Source organism: Colossoma macropomum, unplaced genomic scaffold (genome assembly GCF_904425465.1).
Source record: "Colossoma macropomum unplaced genomic scaffold, Colossoma_macropomum, whole genome shotgun sequence".
Classification (NCBI taxonomy): Eukaryota; Metazoa; Chordata; class Actinopteri; order Characiformes; family Serrasalmidae; genus Colossoma; species Colossoma macropomum.
In genome coordinates this window covers 28,039,250-28,055,855 of record NW_023494796.1, presented here as the reverse complement: position 1 = coordinate 28,055,855, position 16,606 = coordinate 28,039,250, and the positions used below count along the sequence as shown (strand labels likewise).

Sequence of the window (16,606 nt, the reverse complement as noted above, 5' to 3'; positions counted from 1 at the left end):
TCTCTTGTTCTGAAAGTGTACCAGAATCTGCTAATTTCACATTTCAATTGTACAACTCAGAAGCCAGATGCTAAGGTTTTTAGGTTGCTAAAAAACACAAACCACGAAACATGGCTGTGATGTTAGTGATACCGTCTTAAATGTACACAACTGGATTAAAAATCATCTTCATGATCTTTTGAGTTGTGGTTTTGTATTATGAGGTTTGGAAATTCTACTTACTAAAAAAAACAAACAGACCACTGAGAGGAAAACAGTCACCATGCTGAGCACAAACCACCAAAAGAGCGCACGAAACAGAAGCTGCATTTCCAGTAAATTTCCAGAAAATGAGCTTCAAATTTCCCTGGAGTTTAAATCCAAAAAGTCTCTAAATTGTTGGCGTCATAATAACCATAATTCATGACAGAACCCATGACTAACTGTTTTATCTTTTAATACATTTTTATACTATTTACTAAAGAAACAGACCACTGAACCACTGCACAACCCACCCAATAACACTCCTCATTTAAAACAGAGGAGGGTGCAGCTTTTCAGTTTATAGCCTGTACTTTAGGACATGTGAGAGCAAGAGTTGTAAATGCAATATAAAGTAAATCTGATAAATCTGACATTGTGTAGATTAACAAACTTTTTTTCCAAGGGAACAAATCATTATAGGTAAAATGTTTTATAAAAAAGGTTTTAAAGGAATCACACCACAGTAAAACATACACACTATCAACACATTTACATACACTTATCAGGCATAACATTATGACCACCTCCTTGTTTCTACGCTCATTGTCCATTTTATCAGCTCCACTTACTATATAGATGCACTTTGTAGTTCTACAATTACAGACTGTAGTCCATCTGTTTCTCTGCATACTTTGTTAGCCCCCTTTTACCCTGTTCTTCAGTGTGTCAGGACCCCCATGGACCCTCACAGAGCAGGTACTATTTGGGTGGTGGATCATTCTCAGCACTGCACTAACACTGACTAGGTGGTGGTGTGTTAGTGTGTGTTGCACTGGTCTGAGTGGATCAGACACAGCAGTGCTGCTGGAGTTTTTAAACACCTCAGTGTCACTGCTGGACTGAGAATAGTCCACCAACCAAAAATATCCAGCCAACAGCATCCTGTGGGCAGCGTCCTGTGACCACTGATGAAGGACTAGAGGATAACCAACACAAACTGTGCAGCAGCAGATGAGCTATCGTCTCTGACTTTACATCTACAAGGTGGACTGACAAGGTAGGAGTGTCTAATAGAGCGGACAGTGAGTGGACACAGTGTTTAAAAACTCCAGCAGCACTGCTGTGTCTGATCCACTCAGACCAGCACAACACACACTAACACACCACCACCACGTCAGTGTTACTGCACCCAAATGGTACCTGCTCTGTGAGGGTCCATGGGGGTCCTGACCACTGAAGAACAGGGTAAAAGGGGGCTAAAAAAGTATGCAGAGAAACAGATGGACTACAGTCTGTAATTGTAGAACTACAAAGTGCACCTATAGAGTAAGTGGAGCTGATAAAATGGACAATGAGCATAGAAACAAAGGAGGTGGTCAAAATGTTATGCCTGATCGGTGTATTTAATCATAGTCAAGTTTGATGTCAAATTCAACTGAAGATACTAAACTATATTTCAGGGAGAAAAGCCATATTACATAAAAAAATAAAAATATATTTAAGATAACTACATAGAAAAATGTTTCAGATTGGCTCTATTCCACATCCCCCCTGAGTCAATCTTACACTGACCACAAAGTAATAAATTATAACTGCCATGTAGTCCACTGTATAATCTGTTTTATGAAATGATTATGTATTGTATAAAATCACAACTCTAAACTGTGTAATCTATGCAGGAATCAAAAGGGGTGCTTTTTGTGCTTTGTATCACACACACCTGATTCAACCTTTCATTTACTTAACAAATGCCTCGCTCGCTGGGTCAGGTGTGTAGAGCAGAGAAACTACAACAATGTGCACAGCAAAGGGTTGACAGGACTGGGACTTGGAACCCCTGTAAGAACAGTGGGGGGATACAAGGGGGGAACTGATCAATATAAACGTGTCTGAAATGTGGGGTCTGCAATGTGTGCTTATATCTCACTGAAAGTGTTGTTACTTGCTCTCTGTAATCTGTTCCTACATCTCCATCACAAAAATCCTAAGTTCTCCACAAAAAACAATCAGGATGTTCACAAATCGGTAACTGCTCTACTCAAACTGGTGTTTAGTCAGTAGAGGGTTCTGTGTGTGTTTTTGTTTTACTTGTATAAGAATATATTTTACACAGTGCTTAAACTTGGAAACTTAATATTCATGGAGTCCCACATAAAATATACAATGTCAATAACCTCTCTGTTTTTGAAGTCACACAATGAACCTTTCTGAATTTATCAGTACTGTTAATACAGATGAGGAAAGTGCCAGTACACTTGCCTGACTGTCAAAGACTGCAATGCTACAGGACCTAAAAATGTAACAGATTAAAAGAAAATGCAATTAAAAACAAAGATTTAAGGCCATGCATCTTATAAAATGTCAACTACAAAATTTAAAATATATATAAGAACGTGAATATAAATACTTTATTTAAATTGTTAAAATGTACATTTTAAGAGCAACAGATGTGGATCTACTTTATCTTGTTACGGGAAGGCGGGGAGGCGGACCCAAGTGCAGAAATGGAAACAGAGAGAAAAATGGATAAATGCGTTCATTGGAGCATGAGTTTGAAACATGCGGTGACCCAAAGCCAGATTCGAACCGGCGATGTACTAATCGGCGCTCCGTGGCGTTACCACTAAGGAGCATAGGTGAATGCTGGCAAAACACCTCAAGGAAGGGGGGAAAAGAAAAGGCGGGAAAACGACGAACGGTAGACAAAAGAGACGCTGAGAGCAGCGTGCTCAAACAAAGGCTGAACTAGGAAGGCGAAACGACAGACAACAGGAAAACAAAAAACACTTCCACTCCAAGAACGAAGGGAAGGCAGACTTTGTTTCAGTTGTTTGCTCCTGGTGGAGCAAACACCTCTTCTATTATCGCTGAGCCGACTGTAGCTCAAGAACTTTTTTTTTCCTTTAAGTAGCTTTGGGGCAATTTCTTTTCTCAGCCCTCTTTTCTTTTTAGTTTTGGGGCAGTTTGGTTTGGTTTGGTTTGTTTTCTTTTCTTTTCTTTTCTTTTCTTTTCTTTCACTAAGTACCATGTCGGTCACCCCTCTACAAAGGTGTGACAAACACCACTGTTTGCCTTGACCTTAAGTAGAGGAGTCCGCAGGTGTGTCGCGTTGGGCCTAATCAGCCCGCGGACTTCTGGGAATTGGAGTTCCCTGAAGTTATGGCCCTGTGCCGCCGTCGCCCTCTGCTGGCAGCAAGCGGCCCAGGCTGGACACCCTGCCGCCGTTGCCCTCTGCTGAACCCTTACATATCTACTATATAAATCTTACAAAGCCAAAAAAATTAACTATGACTTTATTTTGTGTAAAGTTTGCTGTCTAGCAGTGTTAAAATAGTACCATCTACAAACACATGATCTGAGAAATAATAATAATAAGCAGCTTTCATGTCATAAAAAAGCAGCTTAAAGTGGTTTACAATTCAATAGCAGAACTGAGAAGTAAAAGCGGACACATTAAAATGAGAGAAAAAGAAAAAATTATCAGTATAATAATTTCTGTATAATTCAGTGTTTGAGATGTAAACAGTCAGTCAAAGTGCTCTGATGTGAAATGGTTCATTGTAGAGAAACTTACTGTAGCCCATGTTTGCTAGTTAAAGCACTTAAATGATCTATGGTGGACCAGAGTCAAGGTTCGTAGAGAGGAGTTGGTAATAAAGAGTTGGACACAATGAGCTCCGGGGGTCACAGGTTGGGTACAAGATATGTGTAAAAGACAGTGATGCAGATAAGCTCCTTCCTACCATTAGTAACAGGGTTTGGAAAAGGGAAGTCCACAGGTGTCTGTCTCAAAGGGGTGAAGCTCTTGCACGAATGAATGTGGGTGGCTCGCTATCTCCGCAGTGAAGGAGAGAATTCAGGATCCAGGGTATCTTCAGGATCTCACAAAAACCTAGCCTCAATATTAACAAGACTACTACTATTTACATTTCACTTAACTGTGTCTGGCTACAATGAAATGAATGCAACATCAAACATTACCATTTTAACAACAATAACAAAGAGCAATAAAGCCAATTCAACTGACATCTGTTTCTCTCTTTCTTTCTCCTCACGACAAATCAAAATCACTAATCACTTTTTATCCCAGTGATTGCACAACATTAACTCTAACTCATATATTCAATAAGTAATTCAATCTTTAAAATGAATTTTAACCATACACACAATGACCTGTATGCACAAAACCCTTATTTTAGCAATAAAATGAGTTGTACTTCACCCATTTCCTTACTGTAAAACAGTACTGACCCTTTCCAAATCAGCCAAAAAGAGACTGTAACATTTAAGAGCTCTTAATCTGCTATTATCAACACATAGTGTAAGCTACAACTGTACTCCTTTTTTGTGGAATCGACAGTTCACACAAATGGCCAGCTGGAGGCGCTGTTCCTCCAAAAATGGTGCATGACCGAAACACGCAGTCGATGGCTAGTTACAAGATACATTAGCTTCAGGTTTAGCAATAAGCTCATTAATTTCAATTATTTTTTTAACCTTTAACACGTACATTTGCTTTGTTCAAGCATTTAAAATATTACTGTTGGTACTGACAGTTTTAAACTCGAAAAGAAGCTAAGCAAGAGTGGCACGACCCCATCTGGGATATTCTGATAGGCTACTGACGCGTTTCCTTTGATCAACAAAATAAAGAAATGTATTATGAACTTATTTTCTGCTCTGGCTAGAAAAATCTTTTCATATTTTAAAGAGACAGCTATATACACTAAATCATAGAAAGCTTTGGAGACTTTGGGTTACATTACAGACTCAGATGTCTTAACAGTGGTGGTGATAGGAACCAGGGGTCGCCATGACTGCAACACAAAATTAGTCATTTTATTTACCACCAGTGAACCTACAGGAGTCTTCTGAGTTTTTATATGTAATGTTGAAAATTCTTTTGGGGACTATTTTGCCTTACAATGCCCTGTATATACTCCTCCTTTTATTTTCAATAAAAGATAAATAAAGGTAAAAAAAATCTAGTTTATTTGAGTTAAATGCAATGATAGAACAATAATAATAATAATGTCATTATACATTCAGACATACTCCAAAAATAACCGGTAATTTTTGATATTTTAAGAGACGGAGCGCTCTCAGAGTAGTAACACTAAAGACTCATCAAGCATTGTTTACATCAATATTATTTCACAATGCTCAGTAACAAACTACTGTTTTCGCAATAATCCCTCTACTAAAAATGCTATAGATCTGTACTGAGGTATGATCGTATCTCAGTATAGATACATACAGTAAGTGGTGAATGTTGAAGCTCTACAGTCTAAAACATGCTGGGTTGAAAACAACTTTGTTTAAGTAGATTTCAGTCACTCCACTAATCCAGCAAGAAGTGTTGTTCACTTAATCCAGCAAACTGAGCTGAGTATTCAACCCACACAGTGGTTCATACAAGACTGGGACTGCATCCTATAAATGGATAATTCATTATTTATATATCATTGCTTCTATACAGTAATTTCTGTGAAACATACATTTTGAAACAGACTAGGCTTGTAGAATTAGACTTTTTCTCTTTAACAAAAATATGAATAATGATTTCTGTCTATATTAAATAATGTCATCAAGCATCAACCAAACTTAGAAACTCAGCATCAGTGCTGTGTGTTACTGAACTGGATTTCTGTGAGAAGCAGCTGCAAACAGAAACTGGGTTGTGAGCACTGAATACTATGTGGTGAGCACTCAATACTATCAAGTGAGCACCGGATACTATGTGGTGAGCACTTGCTCACTGGTGCTGGGCGTAGTGAACAGAAAACGTAGCACTAATTAACCTTTTCTTAATGGGCCATGCTTACATTTCGTTTTCAGTGTTACAGATCTCAGTGGTGTGTTTATTAAGAGATGACAAACTCTTGCATATTCATTTTTACTTCATAAGCAACAATTTAATAAAGTAACAATTGCTTACAACTTGGCACAATGACGTTGCTAACCAACTAAGCTAATTCAATGACTTATGTAACTGAAGTCAGAAAGTTAGTGCGGCATAAGATATAAAAAATGAAGTCATCTGCTTTACCTTCGCTCTCACCGAGACTGACCCAGCCCCTGACCCAGCAGCCGAGCTACACAAAACTGCCCAGCACCATGGAAATAACCCAACAAAATAATCCAATAGCCAGCCCAGCATGTATGGAGGACCAGATTTGCCAAACTGAAAAATGAATAAAATTAAAAAATAAATGGCTCAGTAAATTAATCAATTAAAAAAAAACTAAATAAAGTATACGTTGTGATTGTAATGATACACATATTTCCTTCTTCTGCAGTTATATATTTCTCAATTTATTTATTTCTGTATTATTTATTGTTTTATTAATGCCATTTGCATATATATATATATATATATATATATATATATATATTCCATATCTATATTTTTAATAATTGTTTGCTTTATTCATTGATTCATGTATTCATTTATTTTATTTTTTTCATTAATTATTTTCTTTATTTCTGTATTTTGTCATTCATATGATAATGAGGGGGCGTGTTTTTCACGTTCAGGCTTAGCAATCTAGCCCAGGAGGAGAAGAGCTGATTAAACTGTTCTTTCACTCCATAAAGAGCTGCAGTGTGACGGACAGACAAACCTGCTGATAAATAACTCTCGATGGCTCCACAGGCAGTGTGTGAGAAGGGCGTCCGAATGTCTGAGTGATCTGAATTTTGCAGAAAAAGACGATGAGCCGCCTCCTCCAAAGTTCTGAACACTACGGGCCGACCTCTGAATCAGCAGAGGCAGCAAAATGGACCAAACTGTCCCCACAGCCTCCACACGATAGAGTCAATAATCCGGACCTGCATTTTCAGGCAGATCAGCCGAGACTCTCAGATCTCTGACTGTCTGCTGCTGTTAGATCCCATTATTGTACTCTCTCGTCCTTGGTTACCGCTGATAGAGCAAGACATGCACAATCGATCTACAGACTCTGACATCGATCAACCAATAGGAATATTAAGACGCTGTGACATCATTGACTGACAGCCCCTTTATTAGCATTAGGACAAGGAAATACAGAAATAAACAGAGAAATAAATAAATGTAGAAATTAATGGTTATGGAAATAAATTAAGAAAAACAGAAAAATGTTAATAAAGAAACAGAAATAATAAAAAAATAAAGACAAAAATTAGTGAGAGGGGGAATTTACTAAATAGACATAAATAAATGCAGACATCAATTTATGTAAGATTTTATCTATTAATATATTGTTATGTATATTTATTTTTAGATTTATCATCATTATTCTTTGCAATTCTACTTCATATATTCATTTATATATTAAATAAGTCATTTATTTTTAATTTTATTTATTTTTCAATTTGGCAAATCTGGTCCTCCATAAGCATGTAGGTAGAACTATCATCTGCTGGAGGAAAACACTACAGACTCTTAACCCTGACCAGAAAGATGACCATATCCTGCATGTCGTGTCCTCACACCTGTCTTCTTGGGGCACTTTTGCTATGATGTACAGATTTAAGTATCTCCAGTAAATCATTCATGAGGAGGAGGATGACAAAAGCTGAAGTCCTGTCTTTATGATGATGTTGAAGTTCAATAAGAGCCCAAAGCACTTCTACACTAACTTGCACAACAAGAAACAGATAGGGTTCATTTGGTCGTACTAGCAGTCAATATAAGATAACAAACTGAAATTTTAAAAAATAAATGAAAGTTTATATTCTCTTAAAAACAAGAGACAGATGATCCAAGTATGTAAAAGAACAGGAAAGGGTCTTGATGTCAGATGGGTGACATTGATTGGAACAGTTCATTTTGCTAATTTAAAGGCTTCCTTTCAACTTTCATATCTGTCAGGAACGAATCACAAGATATCTTGATATTTTGATGCCATAACTGACAAACAAGGATGACTTAAAACAGCCAAGTAAATTACTTGACTCAATTAAGCTGTCAAGGCAGAAACAGGTAGACTGTAATTTTTAATGACATTTTCATGATATTTCATGATACATGCATCGGTTGCATTTATTCAGAGCAGGCAATGGTTGCACTTACTTAAAACAAACATTTGTTTATTAGTACTGTAGTTCATGATCTTGGTTATAGTTTGGTTTTGCAGAAAGAAAATGTCTTGTTTCTATTTTTCCCAGTAATTTGTACTGCAAGGAGATAAAGATTAATTAAGGCCTGGTCTTGAAGAGGACTTGATTTTTTGTGTTTTGGTCTTGAACTGGTCTTGCTCTCAATCAGACTCGGTCTTGACTCATTCTCACTATCATGTGGACCCCATCTTAACTTGAACAGGCCCCCTTTAAACTCAGTCTTGACCCGATCTCAACTAGTCGAGGTTTTGGACCTGTCTAAGACTCAACAGTGTCTAAAGTCCTACAAGCATACATACTACATAGTATACATCTGTGCTAGAAAATATATATATATATATATATATATATAAAAACCTCGCATCTCCATTTTTGTCGTTTTTCAGTTTTTGACATAATTTGAAAATGCCTGTTGCCCTTTATATTGTGTGTAAATTTCATGATGAGTGGACTGCAAGAAACGGCCCAAAACGACTTGGGAAAAAAGTCTGTTTCCATTGACTTACATTAAAAGTAAAGTAGGTTTTTTCCTTTTCCTGTAAAGTTACCATTTTGGAGATGCAAGGTTTTCTTCTGACAACAGCGATATACAAATGTAGCATGAGTGAAAATGTTACACCAAAGATGCATACATACAAACTCGTCACGTTGAGGGGAATTTTGCCATTTTGAATGCTGAATATGTTATTTATGTTTATCATGATGATATGAGGAATTTTTACATTTTGGAAGTTGGAAAAAAGGTGAAGTATTCAGAGAGTCACTATTCTCCCCCCAAACACAACAGCACATTAGCAGCTCACCAACCCACAGATATATTATTTAATTTTTATGGGTCAATAAGAACTTAATGTTACCAAAAGGTGAATAGAGAGCCATGTTTTGTGAGCGGAAGTTGGTTTCATTTTTGCATATTCAGAAATGTAATTTTTAGTTTTTTTAGCTTTTGATGAATGGGTGGAAAAAAAGCTTATCATGTGTTAACTTGACACTGTTAGCAAACAAAACAACACACTTGCATTTGAAATTGTAAAACACATTAATTTCTATGGCCTAAGTGGTGATCATCGGGGTCCAAGCACTAAATGCCTTTGAGTGACATTTAGGTCTTTTAGATTACATATAGAGCTCGAACTATGGGTAAAGTTTTTAGAAGGGTCTCTATTTACAATAGATGTGGGGTCTCAAGAGGAGTTGCTAAATTTGACCTTTTGACCTTGGAATGGTACGCAATAGATTTTTGACAAAGAAGTCAACACAACTAAAAAAAATAGTACAATATTTGGACATGATTTGTATTTGCATAGATGTTACACTCAATGAACTAAATATTTCCAAAGCAGTTACACCTGTATTTTAGTCTCAGAGGGCAACAGAATTTTGTGTTAAAATCAGCATAATTGTTCTCTTAAGAATAATGCAGCCAGACGCTGCTACATGGGCTTGGTTTCCTAATCTTTACCTTTTTCACTGCTTATACACATTTTCATGTCTAAACATGGGGTTAATTGTAACAGACTGAGGTGCTAACATTATCTATAATAGTATATTAAATCTATTCAAACACATAATTATATAAACTAATACTGTGCTATATCAATCAAAAGAATATAATAAATTATGCATCAAAATAAATATTATTCATAAAAAGAGACTTCATCTATCATGGCAAATTAAATTTTGACCACTAAGTAGAGTAATACACATATTATGCACAAACACACACACATTTCTGAATAAAAGGTTCCAAAAACTGAACTCATCCTACTAATAAACATTTTCTTTCTTAAGAGCTGACTTTTTTGGCAGATTCATTTCTAGTCTCGGGGGTCAGTTAAATCCTCTCCACTTTGCTGCTTCTGGTTTATCTGCTGTCGAGAGGTTAAGGAAGTTGAAGTAGAGTGTAAATGTCTGACCCCCTGTTCAGCTTCCTTTCCTGTGTGAAGGCTCCGGTGTTTTTTGAGGGAACCACTGTGTGAAAAACTCCTTCCACATTCTGAGCACTGATACGGTTTCTCTCCTGTGTGAACGCGCTGGTGTCTTTGGAGACTGCTCTTTACTGTAAAACCCATTCTACACACTAAACAGTGATACGGTTTCTCTCCTGTGTGAATGCGCTGGTGTCTTTGGAGAACATTCTTTCGATTAAAGTTTTTTCCACACTCTGAACACTGAAACGGTTTCTCTCCTGTGTGAATGCGCTCGTGTTCTTGGAAACTGCTCTGTACCGTAAAACTCATTCCACATTGCGAACAGTAATATGGTTTCTCTCCTGTGTGAACATGCTGGTGTCTCTGGAGAACACTCTTCTGGTTAAAACTCTTTCCACACTCGGAACACTGAAACGGTTTCACTCCCGTGTGAATGCGCTTGTGTTCTCGGAGATGACTCATTTGATTAAATTTCGTTCCACACTGTGAACAGTAATAGGGTTTCTCTCCAGTGTGAATGCGCTGGTGTCTTTGGAGACTACTCTGTGCAGTAAAACTCTTCCCACAGTCTGAACAGTTATATGGTTTCACTCCTGTGTGAACACGCTGGTGTCTTTGGAGATTACTCTGTACATTAAAACGTTTCCCACACTCTAAGCATTGATACGGTTTATCTCCTGTGTGAATGCGCTGGTGCACTTGGAGATTACTTATCCGATTAAAACTCTCCCCACACTCTACACACATATATTCTCCTGTGTGAACGTGCTGGTGTTTTTGGAGATGAAATCTGTCAATAAAACTCTGTCCGCACTCAGAGCAGTGGTGAGTTCTCTGTTTTTCTGTACTTTTCTGCATTTTTCTGCGAGATGTCCTCTTGCTGAGAGTATCAGTTGATATTTGTTGAGTACCGGAGCTTCTGGATGCCATTTGCTTCCTCTAGCTTCTCCTGGTAAAAGAAAAGAAATTAACAATTCAATGTCAAATGAACAGTGTAATAAACACAGGTTGGTCAGGGAAGTAGTAAAAGGCTGTATCAGCTCCTGACAGTTTAACAAAAATGATCTCTAGTTACAATATTTTTAAACTTGTTTTAATTGTTACAGTAGCTGAATTTTAATTGGTAAATTATTCTTTTATTTACAGGCTCTACATGCAAATGCCTCTCTTGATGTAGATTTGTTGACCCTTGGTATAATCAAAAACCTAGATTATTTGAACTTTGATATCATTAAGCAACCTGCATTATATGACGTTAATAAACAAGAAAGGTTATAAAAGGTCACCAGTTGACTTAAACAAAGGTGGGCTATGCCCTGTATTTCTTTATACGTCAACAGAATTTTGTAATCAGCTCAAAATGCAACCAGTATTCAGTGCAAGCCAGATAAAACAGATCTAATACAATTAACCTTCTTAGTCCTAATAAAGAGGCGTTGCTGCTGTGGTTTGTACAAGTTGGATCTAACTCAGAAACCCATTGGAGCATCCATTAGCAGTACACTGCAGTAATCCAACCTTTAAGTAATACTGACATACTACTACTGCTGATGTACTTTCTCAGCATGTTGAATGGTTGACATATTCCTAATAGTTTGTTTTTGACAGATGTTCTTAATGCAAAAGAACATCTATTGAGAAAATTTAAGACATTATTTTTCTTAGACCCAATGAGCAAAAACCTAGACCAAAGACCTAAAACAGGATTTGACTTGTCATTTTCAAAATAAAATAGCTTTGATAAGACATAGCACAGCTCAGGCTGCTGAGCATGGATCCTTCTGTACAAATTTCAAACTTTCCTTTTTAAGTCTTAGAAAAGGTTGTTTTCAAACAATTAAAAGCATATCAAATATAAGACAAATCATTTGAGAAATTTCAATGAGGTTTTCATTCTATACGTATTACTGAGACAGCTCTGGTTCATGTAGTGAATGACCTCAGGCTCAGCGTTGATGCACAAACTCCTAATTTCAGTTTTATTGGATCTTAGTGCAGATTTTGATACCATTGACCCCAAGACTCTAATTATATATATTCTAATTATATATATCTAATTATCTAATTATATTTAATAAACAGACAGTTCTTTGTTTTACTGGGAAGTCATTCATTTAAAAACAAGATGACCTTATTTGGAGTGGTCCTGTAGATGATTAATAAACTCTAAACAGAGTATCAGTAACATCTTCGTATCAGTGAAGTTTGGTGGGTATAGTGTACTGGGTAACACCTCTGCTATCTATGCTGTAGACTGGGGTTCAATCCCACCCTGGGTAAGCAGTCCTTGGGCAAGACTCCTAACACTACCTTTGCCTACCTGTGTAAAATGATCAAATTGTAAGTCTGGATAAGAGCGTCTGCCAAATGACAGATGTAAAAATGTAAATGTAAGTTGCAGCTGTGAAGCATCTGAATACATTGAAGATGCTTACATTGAGAAGATGTACTGTTAATATGTAACATGAAGTACATTTTATATTGTACTTTCATTACGCAAAATCTAACCCAACCTGAACCAAAATCTAACCCTGGCCCTAATCCTAACCCTAACCTTAACCTCAACCCAAAACCTAATCCTAACCCTCAGCCTGGCCCTAATCCTAACCCTAAACTTAACCTCAACCAAAACCTAATCCTAACCCTCAGCCTGGCCCTAATCCTAACCCTAACCTTAACCTCAACCCAAAACCTAATTTTGTAGTTGTTTTTAAATAAGTTGGCAGTTTTAGTGGTAACTAGTTGGTAATAAAATAATGGTAATGAACTCTAATTACCCATTACTACATACAATTTTAACCTTCCAGCTTATGCAAAATAACTGCTAATTAACTATTACACTAAAAATGAGTTATACAAAACATTGTCATTGTAACCGTTTTTACATTGAATGCGTTTACATGCACTTAATAATCCAATAACGGCAGAAAATCAGATTTTGTCAGTAATCCGATTAACATGTTTACATGCACTTGAGTAATCAGATAATTTGGAATTTTCAGGTCTAAATTAATCAGACAATAATTGGATTTCTTTGCCACCAGCCAATAAACTCACAGAAGAAGACGTGACATAAACATAACGTAAAACTCAAACTTCATTCCGCAGCTTTTTTTGAACATCACGTCACTTTACCTGAAAATATGAATATACATCATCTAGAAGGTGAAGAATATTTAAATCCTTCATGTTGTCAAACACGTGTTTTGTTTAAGCGTTGCTTTAAAAGTGTTTTGCTGCGTCTTGCGGCATCACTATTCATTTATAACTGGTACTGCTGTTTTTCGCAGACTGAGAAAGAAATCAGAGTACGAGTTTCATGCACTGAGAAATCTGATTGCTAGAATCCAGCTCCCTTTATCAGATTTCTTAATCAGATTCCTAGATTGGAGTATGGTGTTTACATGACCATTTGAATAATCTGATAACTGCAGAAATCTGATTATGATTGGATTATTGAGCGCATGTAAATACACTCATTGATAGGGATAGTGTGTCTAACTCTTGCAGCATCAGAGCTCAATCAGCATATTACCCCAATTAAAAATTAAAATCCTTGCACAGTTCTATTGGAACATCCTGTCGTGTCTTGTCTTTCTCTGTTTCAGCCTTTGTTTCCACGTGCCACATCCTTTTGTTTTGCTCCGCCATGTGCTTTTGTTGTTATTCTGTGTTCACTCCTCCCCTGTCCTGCTCTGCCTTCAGCCCACACCTGTTTCTTGTTTCTGGCTCCGCCCTTGTCAAGCATGCTCAGCTGTCCCTTGTCTTAAGTGTCAATATACGTTTAACAAGAATGTTTAGAAGTATTGAACACAATATGAAAATTCTTTGACAGGTAAATAAATCAGTCCCATCAGTTTGTCTACAGTGCTTAAAACCCTTATAACAGCTTCTGATAGTTTGCCAACAGTTCTGATGCAGGTTGGCTGCTCAGTGTCCTAAATTTAGTATCATTGCAATATTAAGAATCCTCTTACAACCAGAAACAAACTGATACCTGGATATTTTAAAGTCATATAAATCCCCCCCTGAGTAAATACACAATACTATAGATAAAGCATGGCCTGCACTATTTGTAAAATAGCATCTTAGCATAACAAAAACCCTTTAAATCCCACAGACAATTGATAGGATGAAACCAATCCAGCTTTGATAGAAAAAGAGAAGTACTTACAGAGAGCATAAATCTCAATGGTTTCAACAAGGAGGGCAAGTGTGTCTGTCAAACAACCCTGAAACGCATTTTCCTTCTTCTTCTTTGTCTGAGTGATGGTTGGCAGGTGAATGTAAAGGGCATTACTGCCACCTACAGAGCTGGAGAGTGGAGTGAGACCTCAGGAGAGCAAGATCACTCTGGACATCCATCTAAGAGGGTGGAAAAAAAATGCATGGCCCGGTATGGTGCATGCTGATTAGACTTGGTTGGTGGCACCTGTGCATCAAAATGCTATACGCTGTTATAATCTATCGGAAGCAACATGGCAGATCTCAGCTGCTCACCACCGGGCTGTGTGAGATGAGAAACGGCTTGATGATTGCAGAACTTCAGCCAACAACCATGTAGATCCAAACTGTATAGCCTACTAAAATGTGTAGCATTTGTGGTTACTATATTCATGTTTGAAATTCAAATGTATCCTAGGCTTTCAGTCGTGTGGTTTTTCTGCTGTGGCCGCCATTTTTGGGACTAAATTTCTGGCTTCACTGCTCCGCACAAATGTAACTAGAGGTGAAAGATGGCTAAAGTTACTCACCTCAACTTTGGAAGAGAAAAACATTACCTTGACAAAGTCGGTTTACTCCTGAACTCCTGGTCCCACTTAAACCGGTGGAAAGCTATCAAATTTGTTTTCCTGACATTCATATTTATCTCATACTCAGCCCCTCTCCCTATTCTGGAGTCTCTCAAAGCATTTAAAAGCACAGAAGCCCACCATAAAAAGGAGGAACACTCTGTCATCATAGGCGGGTAACAACATCTGCTAATTAACACAGACGTGAACAATGCTAGCCTTTAGATAACTTCAGCTAACGTTATCAGCCGGTATAACTTTACTTCTCTGTTTCTGGAGATTAAAATGATGTTTGACTGGAGAAAAATAAACGTTAAATATAAGACTAAATGTTGTGGGTCGGAAAACTATGAGGAAGAAACCTTGAGAGGAAGCAAGAGTCAAAAAGGGAACCCATCCTCCTCCGTTAGCTATCTAGCTAGGTGCAAATGTGTGAGCATTTAACATCGTCCAGTTGGCAAAACATCATAGTTATGCAAGGCTATCAAACTTGTAAAAACCCAGTTCTATGGATTAGGCCTATTATGCAGTGTTAAGCTCAAAATGAAAATTATTATTATCAAATTGAAATTAAGCTAGAAAGAGGAAAGGTAAAGAGGAAATGGTGCCTCTTCAGTTTGCATTTACTTATTTTTACCTATTGCACTCATTTTGTGGCAAAATGCATTTGTAGAAAAGTATTCGACTTGATTGCATTTTCATTTTCATGGCCTTCCCAACCTGTCAGAATTGTAAACTATATTGTTCAATGCAACTTATAAAACAGATAGTTCCGGCCTTAAAATCTAATTGGCTGAGGCGCGTTGGAAGCCGTTGTAAAATCCACAATATACCATTCCTATGACTGCCTCACAACAACTGAACTGTGTATTACTGCGGCACAGCACGAAAAAACCTTTGTGCTGTTAATGGAATAATCTTTGACTCTCATGCTGCTCGCATGGACCACTGAGTATAGTGATGAAGTAAGAACCCGTTTTTTGTTTAAACTGAGGGGCTGGTATCTTATGTTCTTAACTAAAACTAGTCAGCTAACTAACAGGCTAAAAGATGTCACTTGAATGGATAGGAATGTTTGTGTTTTTGTCAGTAGTATTGTCAAACCCCGGCTGAATCCCAAACAGCTCTGTACTCCCTTAATATGAAGATTTAGAAATTCTAGCCTCTACAGCCAAATAGTGCATCATTTATTGAGTGTGGATGTGTCTGAGTCCAAAATGACTATTTTTTAGCAATATTTTGCACTGTTGAGCTGCAGGATCTAGCATTGAAATTCCTACATAGTGCACTATGTAGGGAGCAGGAAGCCATTTGAGATTCAGCCCCAGCATGAGACGTGAGAAGAGGGGCGGCGCTGGATTGGTGCTAAATAAGACTTGCGGTTGTAATTTGGTGATGAAAAAGAACTTATAAAGTGTTTGCATTAAACAGTGTTATGTTATCATATTTTCATTGTTACACGACAAAAGGTTTTTAAAATCATGAAATGACCACAGTTTACAGCGATGGGCAACTGAACGTTCTCCTCATTCAGCAGTCCATGGTTGCTTAGCAACGATACCATACTCTAAAGGAAATACGTTCTTTTGTGGAATA

General features: G+C 37.3%; 1 protein-coding gene across 1 annotated transcript; it reads right to left on the bottom strand.

Annotated features, from left to right (window-relative positions):
- Positions 1-8,829: 8,829 nt before the first annotated feature.
- On the bottom strand, positions 8,830-14,484 carry LOC118816687 (zinc finger protein 239-like). Its single transcript, XM_036583214.1, has 2 exons — positions 14,392-14,484; positions 8,830-11,166 (listed from the first exon to the last, which is right to left on the bottom strand). The coding sequence occupies exon 2, from the start codon at positions 11,145-11,147 to the stop codon at positions 10,104-10,106; it is 1,044 nt and encodes a 347-aa protein (XP_036439107.1). The 5' UTR covers positions 11,148-11,166; positions 14,392-14,484; the 3' UTR covers positions 8,830-10,103.
- Positions 14,485-16,606: the final 2,122 nt, after the last annotated feature.